Source organism: Micropterus dolomieu, linkage group LG17 (assembly GCF_021292245.1).
Source record: "Micropterus dolomieu isolate WLL.071019.BEF.003 ecotype Adirondacks linkage group LG17, ASM2129224v1, whole genome shotgun sequence".
Taxonomy (NCBI): Eukaryota; Metazoa; Chordata; class Actinopteri; order Centrarchiformes; family Centrarchidae; genus Micropterus; species Micropterus dolomieu.
Window position 1 is genome coordinate 21,525,596 of NC_060166.1, and position 24,958 is coordinate 21,550,553.

General features: G+C 40.7%; 2 protein-coding genes across 2 annotated transcripts in view; both read left to right on the forward strand.

The window, feature by feature from the left end:
- Nucleotides 1–5,193, forward strand: part of tlcd2 (TLC domain containing 2) — a 24,451-nt gene extending 19,258 nt beyond the window's left edge. The window contains exon 4 of the mRNA XM_046074510.1: nucleotides 2,043–5,193. Within this exon, the coding sequence (XP_045930466.1) occupies nucleotides 2,043–2,426 (384 nt within the window). The 3' untranslated portion in view covers nucleotides 2,427–5,193. The remainder of the gene's footprint in view (nucleotides 1–2,042) is intronic.
- A 4,679-nt stretch (nucleotides 5,194–9,872) lies between these two features.
- Nucleotides 9,873–24,619, forward strand: ccdc92ba (coiled-coil domain containing 92Ba). The gene is made up of 4 exons (XM_046073512.1): nucleotides 9,873–10,270; nucleotides 10,605–10,748; nucleotides 16,889–16,936; nucleotides 20,430–24,619. The coding sequence occupies exons 2-4, from the start codon at nucleotides 10,613–10,615 to the stop codon at nucleotides 21,146–21,148; spliced, it is 903 nt and encodes a 300-aa protein (XP_045929468.1). The 5' UTR covers nucleotides 9,873–10,270; nucleotides 10,605–10,612; the 3' UTR covers nucleotides 21,149–24,619.
- Nucleotides 24,620–24,958: the final 339 nt, after the last annotated feature.

Below are 24,958 nucleotides of genomic sequence, written 5' to 3' on the forward strand. Positions count from 1 at the left end.
TTTGTGGTGATGTGTGTGTGTGTGTGTGTGTGTGTGTGTGTGTGTGGGCTAATCCTCAAGTCACTGTTTTTTTTGTTCAGCTGCAGAATTTACAGTGAACTAATGTTTTTTTTCCTCAGTTAATAGTGGGGCCTGAGGATAGCGAAGTCTGTCCAGATTAAGATATTTCAACAGCTACTGGCTAGATTGCCATTAAAATCAAAGTTTCCTCTTGACTAACACTTTAGTACAGGACAGGATATTTTGAAAATGAATAGCCAATTGACTTGTAACTTAACCATTTTGATGACATTTGAAACTGTAGATAGTTTCTGGAGCAAGGGGAAGCAGTGCCGTTATAATGCTCTTAATAAGAAATGCTGCCAAGACTTAACCAATTACAACTATGAGAACATGTGAAATGAAATGTGTCCAGTGAGGAAACTTTTTGACCATCCATTACTGTGGATACATAATGCAAGGGCCAGTTAGGGATCGTGTGCTGCTGACTGTCCTCACATGTCCTGTTGCTTAACCTACTACAGCGGTCACATAAGAGTTTACTGCGTTAAAGAGCACATCCGGTGACCTCATACGAAACACTCATGCACAAACACAAGGTGCTCCTCCAACTGAGCCATGACTGTTGGTAAAGGTCATTCTCTCACCCAGTCAGCCACAGTGTATCCCATGACCTGTGTTAACTAACTAAGGGCACAACCTGCTTTGGACTGCTCTCTACATGTCCATGCTCTTTCACTGTCTCCCCCTTCACTGCCACCCATCCACTCTTGATTTATAAACATGAAGCTTAGGGTGGTAACAGGTCTGAAACTAAAGTACAATCTGTTTGAACACAGTTTGTCCTCCTGCTACACTTTGAGTGTGCTCTGAGTGTGAATGAAGCTGGTGAATGTGGTGGTGCGAGTGGGTGCCAGCTCCTGTGGAGAGCTGGCCGAACAGCGCGTTTTGGTATAAACTCTTTTCTGTCATCTGGATTTTACACCTGCAATACAGCTGCTGAGAGTGTTTTAAACAGCAGCTTACACCTCTGTCACAACATATCAGATACTGTATGTAATCCTTTCCTCTGACTCTCCAGTGTAATGTAAGCAGGCAGCATTGGTTGAGATGCCTGTCTTTAGTGTGTTTTCAGACTGGCCTTCAGGGATGTGGCTGCCATCTTGTGGAGATTTTCTATTAGTTACTGCACAAACTTTCACATATGTGCCGCTCAGCTGGAATTAGTCATGGTAGAGGTGTCCTCTCTTCCACATCGTCATTCAGTAAGATAATGCCAAGGAAAGAGGGTGAAAATAGGGAAATTGATAAAATCTTTGACCACTACTTTAACTCAATTTAAAGCAATCTCCATTATTTAAAGATATTGAATAATTAGAGATAAGGACTGAACAATTAATTGAAAACTTATCAAAATCGCAATAACGCATACTGCAATGTTTCAATCACAGGACAATGTTTGTTAAAAGCAAAATCTGTGTCAGAATACCATTTTAAATTAAATATTGTCATGCGGCAGAGATGTCCTGGCCTGCAAATCATATTCTACAAACTTAAGGAAACACCTTTTGTTTGGTACAAATCCTTGCAAAAATCACACCGTAATGTTTTTCAATAAAATAAGGATAATTATGTAAAAACGATAATTCCCTCCAATATCGCAAATCATATTGCAATTGCTATTGTGTCAGCTATTACTGTCGTTTGTCACAAAATCCACTTTTCAAACTAGCAAATATTATGGTCTTTTAAAAACAATACTTAAAGATGGGCACGTCTTACACATAGACTGTATATAAAAAGGTCTTACATCATAAACTGCTGGAAAATATTCGTTCATATTTGTCAGCTTCGAAACACCACAGCGGCGCATATGGAGGTACAGGTGATAGTTTAACCCTCCAGTCTCTTCAGGATCTAAGATCTATCATTATTAGGGGTTAACTATGCTGCACATTACGCATTGAAATGATTGCCTTTGTATACTCTACCACATCCATTGTAACCTAACTTCTCCTCTTTCTCACTGTTTTCCCCTGTAGGTGATCACCTGTTTCGGCCTCTCGGTGCTGTCCTGCCGCTATGTGGGGTTTGCCGTGGTGGCCCTGTTGGTGGAGATAAACTCTGTGTTCCTCCACCTCAGGCAAACCCTGCGTATGGCCAACATTGCCACAGGCACCCTGTACCGGGTCAACAGCATGATCAACCTGGGCACATACGTGGTGTTCCGCATCAACACGCTGGCCTGGATGACCCGCTGGCTGGTGCTCAACAGGGACAAGGTTCCCCTCCTGGCCTACACGCTGGGCAGTGTGGGTATGGCCATCATGACGGCCATGAACATTGTTCTGTTTTATCGGCTCCTCAGGAGCGACTTTTTGAAGAGCAGCACCCGGGAGACCAAGAAAGAGAAGGAGATGGATTAGAGATGGATTAGATTCATAAACATGCCCGTTACTGTTAACACAGAGATTTGGTACCGTTTTGCTTGTGTGTGTGTGATATTCTCAAAGAGAGATCCTTCTATCTCTCATACATGCATACAAACTGTAATCATTTGGCTTCACTTCAAACACAGATCACACACAGCCATTATGTTAAAAAGCAACATTTAGTTGTAGTTTTAATTTTAGGCTTCTGTATCTGTGTGTGTGGTACAGTCATCTTCAAGTGCCATTAGTGGCTCACTAATGGTACAAGGAGGATTCTTCATATCAACAAGGTAAATGCCTTACTGTCCCACAGGGACAGGGCACTTTCTTAAGATAAACCCACCAACTGTCATATTATATCAATAGAAAACATGGAACTAGTATAAAATATCTTTAGTTATATCATAAGAATAGCCTTATTGTTTATATATAAAATATTTTTTTGTTTTAACTTACTGTCGTGGGTTATTCAAAATAACCTTTTTTACAACTGAGTAAAATCTTTTTTCTTTCACCAAATCTCCTCAACTAAAAAACACCTGCTACCTCAGAAAGCTTGGTATCAATTAGTTGCCTCTTTCTAACACAAGCTTTGCTCTCAAAGTTTGGCAGGTTCTTTGATATTAAAGAAGAAAAACATAAACACAAAATATGTATATTTAAAGATTACATTTGTTTGTAGAGTAAGGCTGTCATGGTAATCCCAACCCTGACTTGGGGAGAGAATAGGTTGAAGAATAACTACTAAATACTTTCAAGTGGCATTTAAATAAAACGGATCAGATTTTACTTTGATGACCCAAAACAGCAAATTTGGTTGTTGGTTGTCGCCATTTTATGCCTTGCTTAACTTTATTAAAACATTTAGGAACAATTATTCATACAAGCGTGAACAAATTGGCAGGTTTAACATTCCTTATAATTATAATAAAACCAAATTGAGTAGATTCTGACTTCAGTGGCTCATAGATAAATAACAATAGCAAAAGAGAGAGAGGTTGCTGTATTTGTGAGTTCACTTGAAGTCTGTATAATGACACAAAAACAAGATAGGCTTAACAACAACAGATATTGCTGCAGTGCAAACTGAAATGATTGTAAGTGTTCCTTTAGTGGTCTGTGATGGTGTATAGTCTGCAGTAGGAGCTTTCAGACAGGCAGAAGTTGTTGTTCTTCATTTGGCCAATGGAAGGCAGCACACTTCTCAGCATCACCCCAGCGATATCAATGCACACCACAACACCAGAGGTGTCTTTACTTCGTAACCTCTTTCTGTATCTGTGCTTCCTGCCTTAAATTCGAAGTTGTCAATAAGCTAAAATAGATGCAGAGAAATTCCCGAGGTTGGTGTTGGAACAAGCGTGTCTGAGATGTGTGAATACAGCAAACTGATTACACATGGCTGCCTACTCTTACTGCTCACATCACAGCATTATGGTCTTTAAATGGCATGGAAACATGTTATGCCATTTATGTTTTGTGTTTTTGCTTTTTTATGTATATTAATTGTTTGGGAGGTTAATTTGTGTATATTTGTAATTTATTATTATTATTATAGAAGTTGTGGTGTAAAGATAAGGTGAACACAGCGTTCAGTGAATCTCCCCCTTGTGAAAAACACTTAATACTTAAACCAGGCTGTCCAGCGATATTACGAACAAAGCCACGTATTCAGTGAACAGACTAGAACATACTGTACTTGGTTGGACTTGGAAGGAAACATGCAATGTAGCAGAGTAAGTGACACAAACACCGTCCACAAATGTAACTCTTTGTCCACGTTATCCACATTAAGACATCACTGCGCTGAAGAAACGGCACTGTTTGGGAGAAAGACAGGAAGGTTTAGATTATTGTTGTTGTGGCTGATTGTCGTTTGAGTAACTCCCTTTTTTGAATTGTTGTTGTGAATTTGAATTTGATTAGGACAGCTTAACTTTGTGGTTGTAGTGAAGACAGCTGGTGACAATTGAAGTTCTTTCTATTAAATTCTATTTGTGAATATGATGTACAGTATAAGGCGGTAATATTATTGGAATTGTACATGTATGATGCCAGATTTGTTCATCATGTTGCTGTGTGCTTTTAGGAATTGTGATAAAAACATATTAGCCAGGTGAGATGTCCCTTCTTATCAGTGTCGTAATGAGTCTGAGGGACCTTTGGCAAAAAAACACTGTATCATGCAGAGAGCAGGCATGCTAGGGTTTTCTAGTTGTAGGTAGTGGACACAAGGAAAACTATTTCCGGATGTAACTGCAGAGAAAGTGGCAGCAGTTATGATCTCGTATTGCCTCACTGCCTTGTATTCCTCATCGTACACAATAAATGTGGTGGTCCACAGCATTAGCTCCATTATTAAAGAAAATACCAGTCTTCTTAACCGCAACCAGCAAATACTACCAGTTTTAATTCCCTGTTTACTCACATTTATTTTTCTGGTGAATTATGGAGCTCTGTTAATTATTAAATGGAATTCATAACAGTGAAGACTGTTGACACTGTGCAGCTTTTCAAGGACTTCACGAAGAGGAAAATAAATGGAATACTGAAGCCACGGAGACCAACTGAGGTTGTGAGAAAACATCTGCTTTCCCGGAGCATCAAACTGTCGCGTTTCACAGAATTCTGTCATGTAAGCATAAATATGACAGTTTTAATTTTTTCATATTTTGTCAGAGATTGTTTTATAATTAAAATTCCAAGGCATATGTTTAACATTATTTGTTTTAATGTGAAAATAAAGATCAATGGAAAAATATGGTGTGTGTCTGACAGCTGAAGTTACTGCAGATTTTGGGATTAATATGTAAAATAAGCAGCCCATAGAGTACTTGGTTCACTGAGGTCAAGGTCTAGATACAATAATACGTATTAATACAAAATGGCGGTGGTGTGAGAAGAAGCAATTCTACAATGTAATGAATTCATACAATCAAAATGGGATTGAAGTAAGAGCCAACGTGTTAGGCCATATTAAAAATGATAAAGTACTCATGCAGGTTTAATGACCCCTGTCAGAGTTACAACATATGCCTCAATGTAGTAGAGTAGAAGTGTAAAGTAGCATAAGTAGGAAAGTACTTGAGGAAATATACTTTATGTACAACAGTTGCTACCTATGTCACCAGCTTTGAGCATTTGCTGCCTAGTGTGACACTTGATTGTTCTATTTGTATCTCATAACACAGTTAGCTACATCTACTTCAATACCACAAAAAGCATAGTATTTATCTCTTTGGGCAAACCTGTGCAAGCTTCAGTACTGTTAACTCACATTTTTATTAAATCATCCAAAACAATGGGGAAAGATTTGTAGTTGGATGAACTATCAAAGGTTGTACCAAGGGCGTCACTTTGTGTTGAAAAGTGGTGGGGACATAGGGGCTTAGATTAGGGGTGTGAAGAGACACTTAGCTCGCGAAACATCATGATATGTGATATTAGGTTCACGAGAATGAGACGAAAAGATCCTTAAAGAGTGTTTTAAAGATATCCTTAATGCCAAGATATATGAGTGTCTGGGGAGGAAATTTCCCCCAGGAAATTTTGATCATTAAATACTTCATTTCCTGCATTCTGGTGAAAGTTTCTGCACCAATTTATGGTGGAAATGTTTTTATTTATGTTAATGGAAACACAAAATTCAGGTAGCACACAATATTTTAGTAAATATAAATATAATAGAATAATGCAGTGCTGCTCTCAGACATTCTGTGTTTCTGTTTCTCCTGTAGATCAACTTTTCTCATGTAATATCATCCCTGTTAAGGCAACACATATGTCAGCATGATTTAGTCTTCCTCCTTCTTTTGTCATGTTCACAGGGAGAGAATGGAAAACTTGGCCAAAAGAAACTTGACACTTCTTAACAACAAAAAGTTGTTAAAGTTACTCTTTGGTTGCGCACGTTTTTGGGTAATTTTAATTTTATAATCAGCTTGTTTTGTTTTTTAGCTTAAGTTACCTTTTTTGCACATTTGTTTCTTCTATATTTTAATTGCACTGCATGTTTTCTTAACATGCAAATAAAACTTTCTAAAGGCATAAATAAACCTTTCCTTTGTTAGTTAACTGCAAGCAATATTTCAGAACAATTCTTTAAACAAATTATGCTTTAAAAAATGGTGGGAAACAAATCAGCCATTTCAAAAAGTAGTGGGAACATGTCCCCAGCGTCCCCAGTGTAAATGACACCTATGCTTGTACTTTTGTATTATTTGGTATTGAACTTTTACCAGAAATTTGAATTCAGTGTGAATTCTAGTTTGCTTTTTAGCCCCTTTACTTTTATAATTCTTTTAATTTCATGGGTGTTTATGGTAGCTAATTTAAAAGTACTAATACTATATAGTAGTAGTTTGTACTTTAATCATACAGCATACAGCAATACATCATGTTATGTCATCATATGGAGACCTGCCCCATCAACATCTGGGATCAATCACTTGGCAGGTAGTCCATGTTCTGAGCTGTCAGCACAAGCATCCGGCAAGATGAGAGGAAGTGGTGCTCAAACTTAGAGATGATGGACTCCAAATTTCAGACTGTTTATTGTGATGATGAAACTTTCATATTGTCATCTAGTGGCTGCTGTTTACATTCATCCCAGATGCAAATTCAAAAAATGCACTGTGGAATGTTCGGGATTTGTACGTGTTGGTATATGTATATAAATAACTGTATATATTGTTTTATTTTATTTTATATGTTACCATATTTTAATATAGGCCTACACTTAATTAAATTTTGTGTGAAATTTCGTTCCGTTATGCAGCCTTGTGCTGTATGATGACTAATAAACAACCTTGTACCTTGTTTATTGAGATCACGTTTGTGGCTTCTCTGTCCTGTGAGAGCATCATGAGCTCAGACAAACAGCGCTGTTTTCAGCTTTGTGAAGATGCACACAGGTTGTAGGCTATAACTATGGAAGGGTCCATATATAACGAAAAGAAGTTTGTTGTCCCTTCAAGCTACACACAAAAAACTTAAAGGGGCTATATGTAAGTTTTTGATTTTAATAAATCAAATTGTCAATGCCTTATTGTTAATGGGCTCAAAACTCACTTAGAAATTAAGCACACACCTGTATTCTCCGTTGCTTGCATCAGCCACTATTCTGGTTTTAATGTGAGGTCTCCGGGTCGGATTCAGCCCTGTGTGCGCTCCCGAGCCTCTCTCGTACTACAGCGACAACACGGTAGCGAACGACATGCAGTCCACTAACACCATAAAACAACTGGCTCACAGCAAAACACAGGCTCCATGTAAGGATACAAAACAACAATAAAGTTTTATGTGCTGAAGCCCATCAGACCAAACAGGTTCAGATGATTTCCAGTAAGAACAAAGTGAGCATTAGTAAAGCTGGAGAAACACAGAGGAAGTCACGTTAGCTCGCCGGCTAACACCGAGCAGTTGGTAATTGTATCCGATCGCTTTCCACATTAATTCACCAACCAAGGCGACCCATATTACCATCCTGTGTACCACAGTTATTATGTCAAAGTGTCAAAGCCCGCAAGAAATGTTGTAAAGGTAAAAAGCAAATGTGGAACGATTTGTTTACTATCCTATAGTGATGCAGCCAGGAGCAGCCAGCTAACGCTACATTAGCTCGGACCTGCCGCTGTTTGCTTCATAACTTTCAATTTAGATTTATTGCCTTTTACCAATACTCAGGTACCCAGCTTCTCCACCTCTCAGTCGCTATAACTAACATGACCCACATAATATACAACCCAGAGGAACAGCCATCCACTGACACTACAGTAAATTTACTTACTGTGGTTTTATTATTATAAAGTGTGACACAATCTCGTTATAATATTCAGCCCATCTTACTAACGGTTTCGTTATCATCCTATACATTTAGCTGTGCTGACATTACTGAGCCTCCGGTGAAAGATACACAGATAATAAAGATAGTTACTGAAAGCAGCAGGCGAGCTAACGATGTAGCACGTCGGCTAAATGCAGTAAATGTACCGTGATCATGTAACGAGCATGGATTAGTTCAACCTGCAGTTGATGAAACTATTACTGTAATGTTGCAGTAGGGGTTTACCTGAGTTTCAAGCTCTGTCTGTTCTCTCTGCCTGTCTATAGCTGCTGTCACTCTGCCTTTTTTCCGGGAGGATTGTGCCGATATGCGGCTCGCTGCGCTGAATAAAGTAACGTTACGGAGCTGGTGTTGAGCTGCCTCTGAGACGGGAACGTTCAAGTAACAGAACCTGAACACATCTGAGTGAAAAGCCACAGCCTGCATGCTGGTGTTTCTGCGTTTATTGCAGGATTTCTGTATGAAAGTGGTTGTGTTTCGGATTATGCTCGCTCATGAGTTCAAGCGAGCACGCGTAGGAGCACATGTCTGGTTGCAATCTTAAAACTGCACCGCTAGTGGCCGCTGGAAACTCCATAATGCCCCTTTAAAGGTTCAGTGTGTAATATTTAGGAAATATATTTAGAATGCTAATGAAATATTTAGAAATGCTATATAATATACATAACTATGTTTTCAGTGGTGTATAAAGACCTTATAACATAATGAACCGTTATTTTTTTATTATGTTAGAATGAGACATTTCTATTTACATAAACCGCAGGTCTACTTACATGAAAGTAGCCATGTTGTGGTGCCATGTTTCTAGTAGCCAAAGCGAACAAACTGCTCTACAGAGCGTGTTTCGTCACTACGTTGAATACATATATGAAGAGGAAGGAACACAAAGAAGAAGAAGTAGTAGCAGTCCTCTGGTTTATTAGAAGTAAGAAGAGAAAAAGAAGTGATATCTGGACAAACAGAGGACCACAGGTATTATTTAGCACAAGAGCCGCCAGAGCCTGTTGGCCGCTGAAGCTACAGCGTCCTAGGCGCTTGCAAAGGGAGGGGTGAGTGGTGACTGAGCCTTTTGTTGCAATGCAACTAAAACTTACACACTGAACCTTTGACAAATAATTAAATGTGTATTAAAATATGGTGACATACTATAAAATAAATAAAATAAAACAATAGGCTATACTATAGGCCTACACAGTGAAAATTATACATTCCACCAATTCCCTTGTAAATAAAATGACAGTAGTCTGATAACTCTAAAGAGGCCCCCTTGAGGTCCGCGGCCCGAAGGTTGAGAACTATGCAGCAGCCTCTGTCCACGGTGCAGAAATCACTCCCATCACATTATTGGTGTATCAATTCCCAAATCAAAGAATTTGACTAATTTCCAGCAAGGGGAGTTTAACAGTGTTTTTTTATATATACATGCTTCTATTTGAGTGTTTTCCTTTGTACTCCCACGCGCTTTGTTATTGATCATCTTCAGAGTCGACGTAGGCCACAGCTGAAATGGGCCAGTCCCCGCCAATCAGCAGTGACGCTGACTCGCGTCGTACGATGTTCTCGCGTGTTCTGCTCACTGAGGCTTGTTTTCATCGCTTCACAGCTCCGCCGTCCACAGCAGCCTGACGCCTCTGGCCCGTGGGCGAGGAGGAAAGGTGCGCATGTTGAAAATGGATTTGAACACATCCTCTTCCCAATGACGCTCGACTCGGATGCTGCAGCAAGCAGCGGCTCTGTCAGAGGAGCGCGGTGCCATGCATCGTGGTGGTTTTGCATTTTTACGCAGCCATCCAGCCTCTTCGTCCTCTAATCAAACGGCGTCAAGTGCAGCTGAAAAGCACTTTAACGCTTCAGTTAAAATGTCTTTGGGTCAATGTCGCAGCCGACCGGATTTGGACCAGCACTGGAGGCCAGCATGCCCGGATCGGAGGACGTTTTTATAACGCTTGCGAAACGTACTTATTAGATTTTGCCACTAAATATATATTTAAAGGTAAGCATGACATTTGCGTCGATTTAATATCACACGAAAAGGCTTTGTTATTGATGTAGCTGCATCCTAACTGGAGGTACGTAATTTCTCCCGATTCTGTTGATTTCTCTGGTCAATACCTTATTTATAGCTCCCACATGACCCCAATACAGAACGCGCACCTCCCTCTCTCTGTGGCTGGCATGTTCACAGCTGGAGAAAGTGACATTTAGCAGCTGGCGTTAATGCTTTTCAGCTTACTATGAAGTTGGAAAAGGTGTGTGCTGGTGGGGTAAACAAAACCCCCATCAGTCACATACTTCTGATCTCCTCCTCCCTCCTTGTGTCCCTCCAGACTCGGCCATGGGTGATGATGAGAGCAGGCTGTCTCGGCAGATAGAGAGTGTGGAGAGGAGCGTGGTGTTCCTCAGGCAGGAGCACCTCACTTTACTCCACGGCCTCCACCTGGAGATCCTGTCCCTGCAGAAGCGATGCACAGGTGAGGGACATACTGCTGCTGTTGTGTGCATGTTTTTGGGGGGCAAGAAAGTTTTATATGACCCCCAAATTTCCATTAAGGAAGGACTTATTATGACTGACTTATATCACTATGCCTATGTCCAGTAAGGGATTATGTTACATGTATGTCATTAACAATACAGTTTTAAATCACTTATTAGTTCTTCATATATAGCTTTAAGGATATAAATCTTTACTGATTTGAACTCTACAGCTAACTCAATATCATTTTTAATTCGTTTAGTCTATGAAATGCCAACAAATAATGAAAAATGCCCAAAATTCTCCAAACTGCTGGTATTATCCAAGAAACAATCCAAACCCCAAGTATATTCAATCTGATAAAGAAAATAAGCAATTCTTCACATTTGAAAAGCCAGAACCATATAATGTTTGGCATCTTTGTTCAAATTTGTCGGAAATCATTTCAGCTCTAATGAGCTCAGATTTAAGTGAAGGATTTCTTTGGTTGATTGTCTCCTAGTGTTGCTGACCTTTTCTCTTTTTTGCAGCCATATAGTTCTTTATTAAGAAGTAAGGAACCCTCTCGTTGACCCCCCTACCTTTAGAAGGAAGGTTTACTAGGATTTTAAATTACAGGCTTGATGTATCAGTGGAAAGCAGGCAGCTTCATTACCTTTTTTAATGAGTTTTTTCCCCACCTCATTATAATCCATCAAGCCTGCACAAAGATATCCCTATGATTGTATCCATGTAGAGCCTAAAGAATTTGAAGCAAATTTTTAATTATTTTGCCCTCATTTGATGGACCACATGAGCGATATTTAATTTTGGGGGGGAACATAAGCTCATTGTCAGACCCCATGTGCCCGCAGCCCTCACTGTTCATCTAATGTGTGTGTCTGCCCCATCAATCAATGCCAGACAATGACTACATGGTGATGTCATGCTACAATTCCTGTAGATTGCATCATTTCCTGTTTCGAGCCTAATGGATATACTGCCCATTTAATCAAGCAAGCAAGTGCTTATGAATACACACACACATTTGTGACAGTGTTTAATTTAATTAAGTCCTGGAGGCTCTCTTCATCCTTTAATATTATTAAAACCCAACACTCCCCCTAACCATACCATAACCTGGGCATCATTATTTTAAACTTTAAACCTTAAAAAAGAAATCATTACCCTAAAAATAATATTTTACCTTTGTGTCTGCAGAGTGGAGAATCTTTTTATGCGACTGAAGAAACAGATTTTTGTGAAAAAATGAAAATTATACACACAAAACACACAATGCACATACACACATTTTTTTACAATGTCACACACACACACACACACACACACACACACACACACACAATACATCCTCAGAAAGACGCATTTGAACATAACCATCATGGTTAAACCATAGATCCCATAGCTTTAGTAATCCACATGAATATAGGAGCAGGGGGAGGGGTTTGTGTGTGTGTGTGTGTGTGTGTGTGTGTGTGTGTGTGTGTGTGTGTGTGAGAGAGAGTGACATATAGGGTGGCCTGGCTCAGAGCCACTGTGACCAGTTGTGTAGAAAACAACCCCCTCCATCACTTTGTTGCTCTGCATGATCACATCTGATAAATAACACTGAGCGTGCTGGTGTGTGTGTGTGTGTGTGTGTGTGTGTGTGTTGAGAGACAGACACAGAGAAAGAGACTAACAAACTAACAAAGAGAGTGTGTGTGTGTATATTTCTGTTTACTCGTCCTCTCCTCCACTCCCTCAGTCTCCACGGGGTCTCCCACTACGAACGCAAAGGGCAGCCCAAATTGTGCTCCAAGAAACCAAGACAATGTGTGGCCAACCATGAGGAAGACAACAGTTTCCATTATGAAAAGAATTTAAACAATTAACAAGTCTCCAGAGAGTTTTTTCCTCCTTTATCAGAACTCATCAACACATAAATCAAAAACAGCTGGAGTCATGAATGTGCTCTCTAGTTTGTATCTGCCTATACCACAAGCATTTACACATTCCTCAGAGGTTTCTGTGGGACTGCATACGCAGGGACATTATAACACCACACAGGATCATGAACTCTCTGCTGAGCATCTTAAAAGCTTCTTATTATGCGCTCATGCCAGAGTGAAAGGCAAATATCTGTTTTCTAAAGGCAAAGGCAAATCGTGGATTTTCAGTATGCAAGGCCCTAGCAAAGAAGGCATGTGCATTATTATAGTTTTTGCGCAGTGATGTGTGAGAAGGGATGCCTTGCATTTCTCAGTTCTAAATAAAAATGTGAAGTCTCTTTAGAGATGTCATAATGAACCTGCATTCAGCTTTTCAACACTTCTCCATTGGGTTCTTTTCTTAAAAGAGATCATTAGATAAATGTATCTACAAGATTACTGACTGAGATTGTGTTGTGATTACCTCTGATTAAACATTTGGGAAGTTGTAACTGAGACTTAAACTGGCCGGGGACTCCTTCCAGTCCTTCCAGGTGGTAGTTGGCATGTCGAATGAAGACACTCTCTAGATGTCTCTCGTGTTTTAAGCTCTTCAGGCTGAGGCCGAGGTGGATGCATTCACGGTTTCTGGCTTGTTGTTACATCATGTGATTGTTTTTATTTCTCTTGTCTCTTGTCCTTGGTAGAGGGAGCAGATGTTGCAGGAAGTAAAATAGGTTAGAGGTGAACAATTCTACTCCTGACTTAAAGCAAAAGCTCCTCCTGACACCCCAAAAAATGCCTGCAGCCCCAGAATTTTTTTTAAATTGCCAATAAAGTGTTCTGAAAGAAGGGTACATGGAAAGGGCCACTGCTGTATTCAAGAAGCTGAGTGTGTTCAATAGATCAAACTTGTTTCGTTGATTTCTGTTTCACAATATTGTTAGTCCATATGTGCACTGTGATGTTTGTCACAGTTGGGATTCTTTCTGTCATGTCAGAGACCATATCCTTGGGAAAGAAGTATGTTTTGGTGCTCTTAATGTTCATGCCTTTTATATCTTTACAGCAAAATCACGCACTTTTAGGCCCAGTCGTTAACTTTCCCTGTAAAGTTTCGCTTTTCGGAATTACTCTCAGTCCTTACCCCACTGTGTGTGGGTGAGAGGTTATCCACTTCATCTGACGGATATCCAGTTGTTGAACACTTGTTGGTGATGTGAGTTTCTTGTTCTCCCTTTCGTAGCTTTCCACGGCTGCATCCTACTAAGCACAGGGGTGGATGAGGCTGTCAGTGCATGCCAGCAAGTAGCGTTGCAAATCTCAGGGTGCTGGGCCTTGGCTATCACTTGTCCTGTTCCCACAGTAAATCAGTTATTCTTAGGCTTTGCTCCAGGAAAGTTTTCAGGGATGACTACTACTTGCAGATCTATTGCCTGACAGGTAGCCCTCTAATATCTTAGAAATGTCATTGGTGGTAATTATCTCTGTGTATTGGCTCTCTGGTTGTTTTGAGTCGATGGTAAAATGGTGTCATTCCCCACATTCACCTGCATTTTGGTTTCAAGCACTGCAGTTTTCTGTAAAAGTCATCTGTGGAGAGGGTGGCCATCTTGCTGCTAACTAGCTTCAGCTGGGTCTCAAGTTTCCACTCGTTGCAGTTCAGGCAAAAGGCTTCTGCTATTGGTAGGCCACGCTCGCATAGTACTGAAGAAGTAATAAAAATGAAAAATATGGTTATAGCCTACTGTGCTTTTCATAAATTAAGGACCTTGTGATATATAAGCATCCAGGTGCCACTCTCCATAGTTTCTCTCATAAAAAACATTAATATCAGCAAAAGATTGTATGCAGCGCATAGAGCAAGCAGAAAATCTTCTGCACTAAGAACAGGAGACGGAAAATGGCGGCTAATATGAATGTCCTACTCTCTGTTACCAGGCCATGTTTACACTGATATTTGGACAGCACGTACAACTTGCAGTTGTTCTCTCATTTGTGGGTTTGTTTTTAAAGAGGTGTACAGTTATAAAAGGAGGTGATGAGGAGTCTGGAGGATGGCTGTGAGGCTAGGTGCTGACAGGCTAATGCTGTTTGCAGGTGTAATAGGTGTTTGCTGTCAGTTCACTAATGTGCAGTGCACGCTTCTGTCTCCTTGAAGCTAAATCAATTTTTGCTTCTGTTTTTGAAGTGGGGGTGTTTATTGTGTGTCATAGAAATCATATAGGTCTGTGTGTGTGCGTGTGCATGTGCGTGCATCTTTGCAACATTCAAGGTCGAGCCATGAAACAAAAACCTTGAATGCTCAGTTAGGCTGTAGGAGACCTACACATTCTGGATGGTGCAATGTGCTGAGAGCCTCGTTTTCATTGTTTGACTGAAACAGTTCCTAGAACTAACTTCCTGCAGTTAAATTCTCTTTGGCTTCTGGCTGTTGTGAATGAGGATAACGACTAGAAAACAGGAGCTCTTAAAGTCTCCCATAGTCCATTCAATACTTTCTATTAAAATTACCAGCCATCAGCAAGTCTGTCTCTCTGGGGCCGCATCTCTGGGGTTCCTCTATCCCCCTTTCTTTTCTTCCCGACTATCTTTCCTGCTACCCTCATCATCCCCTATGTCCTTCTGTCGCCATGCCAGCTGCATGGGTGGGCGTGTTACGCTGACTGCAGAGGGAAGGAGAAAGAGTGTGACAGGGATGGCAAGAGGAGAAGAACAAGGCTAGTAGTAACACATCTGCTGTGCTACATTGATCTTTTTCATTACAAAATGTAAAACATTTTATTTACAGTATTACCTTATTTTTACTACTTCTACTTTATATTTTTAGTAAACAGTTACAGATTTAAAAAGATGGTTCTTCTCCTTTGTTAGGATTAAACTAATTTATGATCATCCACAGCTGATTGAACAGGCCCATATTTCTGGCTGTGGGGACTTGAAATAGAATAGGGTAAAAAATCTATGCCACGTTCATTTAAAGATTACTGGAGCCACACACACAAACACACACACACATAGCCCTGTGTTTGAGTGTGTGCTGAAAGCTGAATGTGGAGATTTATCTGCAGTCGGGCTGCCCCGAATGACTGACAGGCCAGACATGACCAGCAGTCTGACCCCCTCAACCCCACGTCAGAGACTTTTAAGCTGAAGCTGAAATTTATTTATTTTTTATCAGGGACAATCCAACACCGCTAATAACTGAGAACCACATACCAGTATGATACATTATCACATCAAAAACAGAAAGCATTAGTTGCTGTGTTGCACAGACATGAGAAATAATCCAACCAGTATCTAAAAATGTCAGCGTGCAAGATATCATATCATGTAATATTTGGATAATCCGAGTCACAGTCACACCATTCAGCTCTGTTGCTACTTCCTGCACTGCCAAAAAAGCAATACAATCATGTTTGTAATCAAAACAGTTTTATTGTCTAGTAAAATCTAGACAGGCAAGCTGCTGAGTGTCCAGTGCCTGTTGCCTGTCTGTGTTTTTATGGCACAAGACAAATGAATGCAAAGGACATCCATTACTGCAAGACAAAATTTTTTTATAAAGTTACACAAAGTATATCGGTATAGAGAAGAAACACAAACTACACAATATAATACACAAGAAAGTCAACCTCTATACAAAGATTTTTATATGAAATCCATTGAGAGCCTCATTATTGACCGGTTCTCCGTACAAAATCACGTATCACATTTTACAGTCTGCAGAATGTTCCAGTGTGAAACTGTAGCTGTAGCGCAGTGTAAAGGGTTATCCAGCTACATCAGATGTTCTGATAAATGCGGCCCTGCTTACGTTGCTGAATGGGGGTGGGGGGGCTATTTGTTTGCTTTGCATTTCCTCTTGAAACAGATTGCACAGCCAGTAGTTTTTATTAAAGTGAATATTGATTTCAGTAAAGAATGCTAATAAGGCTAATACTGAGGTTACAGTAAAGAACAGGACATCATTGGCTAAGACACAGTCTTTGATGTAAAGTTTCAGATTTAGCTTTATAAATTATGTATGATCTTGCTGAAAATGTGCTGGAAACGGCATCTGTTATGTTAACCAGCAGCAAGCAGAAAATGTCAGCATAAGACATTTCAACACCACTGAGCGTCTATATTTCAGCACTAACAATCTGAGTTAATGTGTTGGTTTTTTAGATTTCTGTATCCTTAACCACTTATTCCTATGTTTTTGTCTTTCTCTCGTGTTTTTCAGAGTTGACAAGTGAGCTGAAGATGAAGCCTCCCGGCAGAAGCCAAATAGGTTTGTTAAAAAAAAAATCCCTTCAACACTCATATCCTCCTTAATACATCTCTTTTTCTCCCTCACCCACCTCCATCATGAATCGGCTCTCTGTCTGTGCCCATCTGTATTTGTGCCTATGTTTCTTCCTCTGCACTGGAGACAGAAAGACGGACAGATGTTTCCATCTCCTCAACCCCGAATCCACCATAAAGGCCAATTTATACTTCTATGTCGAATGTACGCCACAGGTACACTGTAGCTTACACGTAGTGTGTACCATAAGCTGTACTGTGCCTGACGCAAACCTCCCCAAAAATGTAACAACACGTCACGACCCAGACAACAAGAATTGTGATTGGTCAGCTTGTCAGCATCGTATTTCCTCCTATGCAATTCCAGCTTGTCCTTCTTCTGTCTCAATCAGTTCAAGGGACAGACATACCATGTCCTCCAATGCCGTCTATCGTTTCTGCGTTTTAGTAATCTCAGTATAAACAACTGCTGTTCAACATTGATCAGCTAATTTTCAGTCACCATTGTTTGCAGTAGCCTACATCAACGAAGAAGAAGAAACTCAACACAGTGGCAAGTGTCACACCAAAGGCAAGTGTATTATCCACTGCAGCACTGCCACCCCATATGAAGTACAAAGTATAAATTGGCCTTAAATATACGCTGTGATATGGGATGGCTCCCCGTCAGCCACCCTCTTCCCTCTTCTCACCGGTGCCTAACTATCTCTCTGACTCTCCTCATTTCCTTACCTGCAAGGAAGGGAGAAGTCTCTTGACACACCACACACAGGCCAGAACATGGGTGCAAAGTGCATCTGTGTTCCTGCGTGAAAAGAATTGTTCACAGCTGTATGGGGCTGTGAAGACACAGCAAAGACAGCCTGCCTCAACATATTTGGCTCATAGCTGATGTTTGCAGGACCTTTTGTGGTATCTGGATGCAGGGATGCAGAGATAGACACCATTTTGTCACAGCAAATTAGAGATAGGCCGGGGAAAGGGAAGTCAAAAGGCGGTGTGAATGTGTGTGTGTGTGTGTGTGTGTGTGTGTGTGTGTGCGCTTGTAGAGAATCAGGGGGAGTCATGCTTGGCTGCATTACTCAGCCATTAGACCCCATCTCCTTTTTCCAGGACAGGTTATCCCCCGATTCATCAATACAGCACGGTGCTCTGTTCTCCTCCCCACCCTGACAAATTGATCCATCTTCTTTTGCTTTTCCTGCTCTCGTTTTCACCGCGTTGTCCCAGTGGGGGTGTCCACTTACAGACTTTGCTGAGAAGAAGAGAGTTGTAGAGGCAGGAAAAGGAGAGAGGAAGAGGTGGAAGGAGAGAGGTAATGAGAGGTAGTGAGGAGAGCGATTAAGGGAAAGGCGGCAGGATGCAGGCAGATGCAGACATGGAGGAGGGGAGAGAGAGAGGATGGAAGGATATTAGGCTCACATTAGGGCCTGTACTCTATAGTTAGCATATGAGCTCAACATGGGTGGGGTGATGGGCGACAGAAAACCTGAGACTGATCGGGCCTCAGAGGATTCAGCCAAGAGGAGAGAGGACTGGGGAAATAAGTAAGGAATGGAATAATAGAGAAACATGATTAAGGACTTAGGATGATGAAAGGGAAGTCATACAGACAGAAAAATAAAGTGCAAAAGGGGACTGATGAGAGGGGAAGCTAGAGCAAATGGGAAAGAGATCATAAAGCAATAAGATATAGCAGCTTCGACCTTGAACCCAAAGCTTTTAACAATATGTAAAGCACCTTAGTACATTTAAGCCTAATATGGCTTCCAGGCTTTCTAGTTTCACCTGCAGGACTCACCAAACCTCCCTCCGCCCTTTGGGATTCTCCTACCCAGCAAACCTGACCTATTTCTATCAGGCAGAGGCATCAGTGCCGGCCACTGTGGATGTAATCTCCTTCTCCTCTGGCAAGCCCCAGCTCAGTCAGCCCAGAGGTTGCTGCACTGACTTTTCATCCCTCCTCTCTGGGGGAATGTTAGTTGAATGAAAGAGTGCAAAGGTTGTCTATGGAAGCAAAAAAAGAAAAAGAAAAAAGGAATATAAGCAGTGCGTTAAAAGTGACCTTGGCAGAGAGGTTGACATTCATATGGAGAGGAGGCCTCGAGTTGTAGTCTGTAGTCTGTTTTGTCTCTTGGGAACAGCACTAGCTGATATTATAGATGTTAGCCAGGGGCCTATTTTAATCTGAGAATATAGCGGATTGCAAAGACTAGCTTTATGTATAGTGTATTATATACCTGTGGTGCAGCATGGCTGTGCCTAGCTCTAAGTATTAGGAGGGTTTATCTCAGAACAACATTTTTAAGTGACCTGGGCTGGCTAGATTTCTCTCCCTTGATCTAGGGCTGAGCTGTATATCGATATTATCAGGTATACCGATATAATTTTGAAAGAGATATACAATTAGACAATACCGTTTATACCACTATAGTGAGTAGTATAGTTGAGTTAACTAATATGTTAAGTCCAGAAAAAATAATTGATATGTTAATAAATAATAATGATAATGGTTGGCTAACAATTACACACAGTGCGACACAGTGTGCTGTTGTATTGGATTGTATTTTTAAGGGGTTCATGTTTTTCTTTTTCTCCACCCTTTTGAATATTGCAATATTTCTTGAGGTGGAAAATTACATTTGAACTTCTTTAATTTGAAAACAATTGAAGGCTTTTTAAGCTGAAAGAATGATGGAATGACTTTGATGACGTTTCATTTACTTAAAAGACACATTTGTGCATTATGAATCTATCTTAAAAACAAATTCCAAAATATGATCGCGCTAGAGGATAAAGAATAAATATTGATATATTGCCCAGCTCTAGTACAGCCTGTCAATTGGGCGTGGGATGAAAATAACCCTATCCATATGCCTGGCTGAGCTCCTAGGCATACCATTTTCTAGCTCACAGATTATCCTGATCAAACTTTGAGTGGAAGCTGGTAATTTTCCAACTACTCGACTTGGCCCCAATAACTACATTCATATCTATTTAACTGAGTGAATCCCAGCCAAACTATGATCTGTACAATCTCTGAGTTCTGCCTCTGCGGTCGTAAGTACTGAAGATTATATTCTATATTATACTATAGAGGCGAGATAAATACACTGCATCTATGGCAAAGCACAGCGTGTATTAAACTGTGTATATGCTTTTTATGATTTGTACATATGTGTGCTGAGTTTGTTGTACACTGTAGTAAGTTGTGGAAAAAGCACATGTATGGGGTGGTGATGCCGCTGTGACCCATCCACCATTGTGTCCCTGCGCAAGACACTTAACCCCAATTGCTCCAGAGGTGTGCGACCTCTGACATGTGTAGCAATTGTGAGTCGCTTTGGATAAAAGCGTCAGCTAAATGAATAAATGTAATGCCAGCACATTTTACTATTATCTATATATGGAAATGTTGGATTTTAATCCCCACAGGTCTGTTTATAATTAACACTTTTTCTGATCCATCTCTATGTCAGAGATACAACAGGAAGAGGAGCTGCTGGAGGCCAGCTGTCGGCACATGGAAAGGCATCTGGCCGAGCAGGGTTGCACCTTAGGAGAGCTTCGTGAGGAGCTGGGTCACAAAGGAGCTTTGGTGGGAGCCCTGAGAGCCAACCTCAAGGAAAAGGAGCGCCATTTCCTGGAGGAGCTCAAACGCCGCAGCCACTGTTCCACCATCCTCAACACAGAGCTGCAGAAACAAACAGAGGCAGCAGCATACCTCTCCTTCCAGCTGCATGCTGCCAGGCAGAAACTGCACCACCAGCGGATGCAGCAGAGGCAGGGACTCCTAGCCAGAGCCAACAGTCAGGGGGCCCAGTTTGGTGCCGAGCAGAACTCTGTTTCTCCGCAGATGCCGTCAGGAGCCTCCCCTTCCTCTCCTGTGGTTAAACCCAAGCGTAGGAGTGCTAGGGCATCTTCGAGAGTGGAGCGTGCCCGGGAGTGCGTGCCCACAGAGAGAGTGATGGGCCCTGCAGAGCCCACAGCAATGCCAGACCCTGCGCTCTTCCTCCACCCTCGCAAGCACAGGGCTCGCTCCAGGCACACTGTGGCACAAAGACAGCCTCCCCTGGGCCTGGATAAGAAGGATGAGGAAGAAGGAGGTGGAGAGGGGCCAGTGGAGCCCCAGGATGAAGCTGCCAGACTGGTATCTTCCGCTGCAGCGCCCCCTGCTGCTGAGGCAAAGGCAGATTAGGGACTACTGTGAGTGGGGGTGTTAGCTGCAGTTTGATCACTGTATGATTATCTTCTGTCAGACTGTTAATGCTGTTAACTGTGTTCTGCACCTTGACTGAATTGATATGGAGACTGGTTTTAGCTATTGAATTATATTACACTTATAGTAGACACATTTTTTCATATGGACTTTGATATAACCTTAAATAACTTGCAAAGCAAAACTCAGTAAGTGTCACTTTAAGTCAGTCTTAAATGAAGTTAGAAAACGTATATCTGTTTACACTGGTGTCACATGCTCAATATACTGTGGGGCCTTATTTCAAAGCAACCCCCCTTTTTGATTTATGTGATTTTGAGTTTGACCATGGTAGCAGCCATTTTAGGTGGACTACAAGCCCTGTGTGGCCCCAACCAACTGTGACCTCTCAAGGCCAACCATAAATCAACCATGTGACCAAATGTTTGTGCAGCCCCGGACTGAGTCACAGCTGAAAACATCTGAAGTGGTTGGCATGTCTGTGTGAGACCTCCATGTGAAAACAAATTGAGTGGAAGGAAGTGTACCCTTAATTTTTTTTTACTATAACTAATTCTTTAAACATCTGGTGTGACCCCATCAGTGTTTCCCCTAACTGGAATCCATCCTTAGCCGTAACCTCAAGCGGTTATCTCTGCAACAACTAACCATGTGCTAATGTAAGCCTAAGTCCAGCTACAGTGGACAGCGCTTTAAGAAACACTATTTGAGGGGAAAACAGACTTGTCAGTGTGCAAGTGTTGAAATCAGTGTGCAAGGTATTACCTGCAGGGAAATGTAGCAACAATAAGCCTAATTAATTTAGCTACCCCTGCTAACCTTAGGTACAAGTGAATAAAAACAAACTTAAAAATAGATTTGACAATTTGAGCTCTACAAATGACACTCTTATACCGCTCCTTGTTGTGTATTACCAATTCGTTAGTAGACTTTATTTCAGACTATAGGTCCATTGTAAAAATAAAAAACTTTTTCAAACATCCAGAAAGAGAACGTACACCGTTATTGCTTACATAACACACATTCTTGTGATTATCTTAAGAATATGTTGCATACTAATTTGTGGCAACTAACAGAGCTGTTAGAAGAAAATTACTTATTTCTTTAAAGCACTTCAAACCCACTTGTTTTTTTCTTCAAAATGCAGTGTTTGTTCTTTTGACTGTCTTTGGTGGATGACATATGAGACAACAGAAGTGTGTCTTGGACTAAACAAGAGAATGTTTAACAAGTATGTTTCACTAAAAGACGCATGTTGAGGCGCACGTGTGCTGCTATTCTGTAGTGACTGCCTGGTATAAACATGGCCACACGCAGGTGATAATCAGTTCAGACTCACTGGACCGTAGTGTTTCGCTCAGGTGTGGTTTGTGCACTAAACACACACACAGGACTACTAGTTTGTATTTGAGGTTGTTGAGTTGGAGTTTCTTTTCACCTCAGGAAAAACGGACAAACAAGAGCATGACTAGAGGTTTTGGATCGTTTTCAACCGAAGCATCTGATTGGTTTGGTTTGGTATGGTTTGTGTTCCTTTTCCATTTTACCCAAAGTCAGCATGCGCACCAAGACAGTGATTGTGTGCTGTACATGGAGCAAGAAGGCTGGCTCAGCAGAAATCCATGTGTGTGTCTAAACACATGCACATAGTGGCCCCTAGCGTAACAATGAGCAAATAGCACCTTGAAAGAGCAGCAAAAAAAAGCTCAAACACTTTAACTGACTATATTTGACCACATTATTGCTTACATGTATCAGTGCTGATTATGAATCCACTGCTGTCCATTTAGTACCCTACTATATTTCTGCCTTACAGTAGAGGAGCCGTGGATATAAGAAATGCATTGTGGAAACTTGAGGCATTTCTTTACTAAAGTATTGTGTCATTTTATTTCAGAAACACTTTTATAAGACTCTTTGCATATAAAGGTTTACTGTATGAAATGTGGTACCTCAGTTATTTTTGATTCAAAGTTGTGTCGCAGTCGGTCTGTACTTGAGCCAAGACGTAACTGAGCATCAGTAACTGCAGTCAGTGTCTTTGAAATGAGCCTTCCTGTAAGACTGAATTTAATTGTGTTTAGCTGCTGTGAGGCTTTTCTCGCCTCCTACAGCTACTGGTTAGAAGTTTAGCATTAACTTTTTCGCGGTATATCTTCAATAAAGCAATATATCAATATATTTATATATTATTAGTAGTACACGTGATCTGGTTTAAGGACACCTGATGTGTTAAAATAGATTTTATGATTGTTGAACTTTGTATTTTGTAATTGTAGAGCTCAGTATGTTTTGCTTAATATTTTCTGGAGTTATCTAATTATCTAATGGATTCATTTTACAAAGCTCTGTTGATTGTCACAGAATCTTTATATGATTATTTGTTATGTTACAGTTTATAGGAAGCATATCCAAGTGAGGAATTGACGACTTGGGCATATTATTATTTTGCCACATGAGTCTGTCTGTATGAAAAGAACTGAAGTTGTCTTCTCTTTTTAGAAAAAAATGCTAACCTGACAAGGGTTTTCATTCACCTCTCAGCTGGTAAGCCATTGGCATGACTGTGTGCACTATTATAAATACACTATTATAATATATAAAAAGCGGTCTTGTTGAGAACTGTTTCCTCCCCCAACAGGAATCCTGAATTTAGACTGTTAGACTTCATGACTTCACTTGTCATCCAAAGTAAGCGGCAGGTAGATTAAACTCTCCATCCACCTTTCATAATCAAGATAACGTCCTGCATACCACATCGCAGCATCATCTCCAATCATTTTACATGATCCATACCTAAATAATCAAAATGCTGGTTGCTGAATGCATCTTTGTGTGGAGCTGCAGAGACTGGTGATGTGTTTGTCTGCTTTGAGGGAAAATGCTAATGAGCCAAAGAGGCCCACCGCTAAAATTAACGTCAAGACGACTGGTGTGATGCCTTAACGAAGCTGTATTTTCAGGAATATTTCAGCTAAAGAGAGTAAGTCTTCACCCCCTGATTTGCTTTTTCTCCTCTCCAGAGCAGAACCACAGTACATCACTCAAAACATAGCAAGGAAGTAGATAATTTACTGTCCCTCACAGAGAATGTCTTCCATCTTTCTAAACGCCTGTATAATTACCCAAATCCTCATAATAATAACAAATGTCAGCATTGTCTCCAGGTCTTTGTGGTCAATCCTGGTTGAGGTTGAATATGTTTATTTTTTCATCTTAGATGCAAAAATACGTGGACTGTGTGTGGTACTGTAAAGCATCTTGTTTGTTATGTGATCTCTAGCAATAATGCTGTGTGGTACCCAACATGGAGATGTTGCTCTGGGTTGTTGTATGGTTTTGTCCTCGGGTGAGCATAAGCTACTGACTGATTACCGCATATACTGTGTTAGCTTCCCTATAGTGATCTACTGTACACATAATTGGAATAAAATGAAGGATTGTCTAGTCTGCTGGCTGCTCGTCATTGTTGCTTGAAAGTTTAAATTTTAAAGGTGATTAACTAAAATGTGTTGGGTTGTTTGTCATTACTGTTTATATTATTTAATTACCTCCAATGGATGAGGAGCCTAAGGTTCATGTGGTCTAAACCGGATCCAGCCGCACAGCTTCAACAAAAATATAAAGTTATATGGGCATAATACATAGTGAGAGTTGTAAAAAAAATATGGTACCACAATGATTTTCTTTGAGCTCTTTCCATACACGATCTACAGTAATTCAGTGTGAATGATAAAATATTATTCAGGCCATAGAAATACGCACAATTTACCACTTCATGGTCAATAA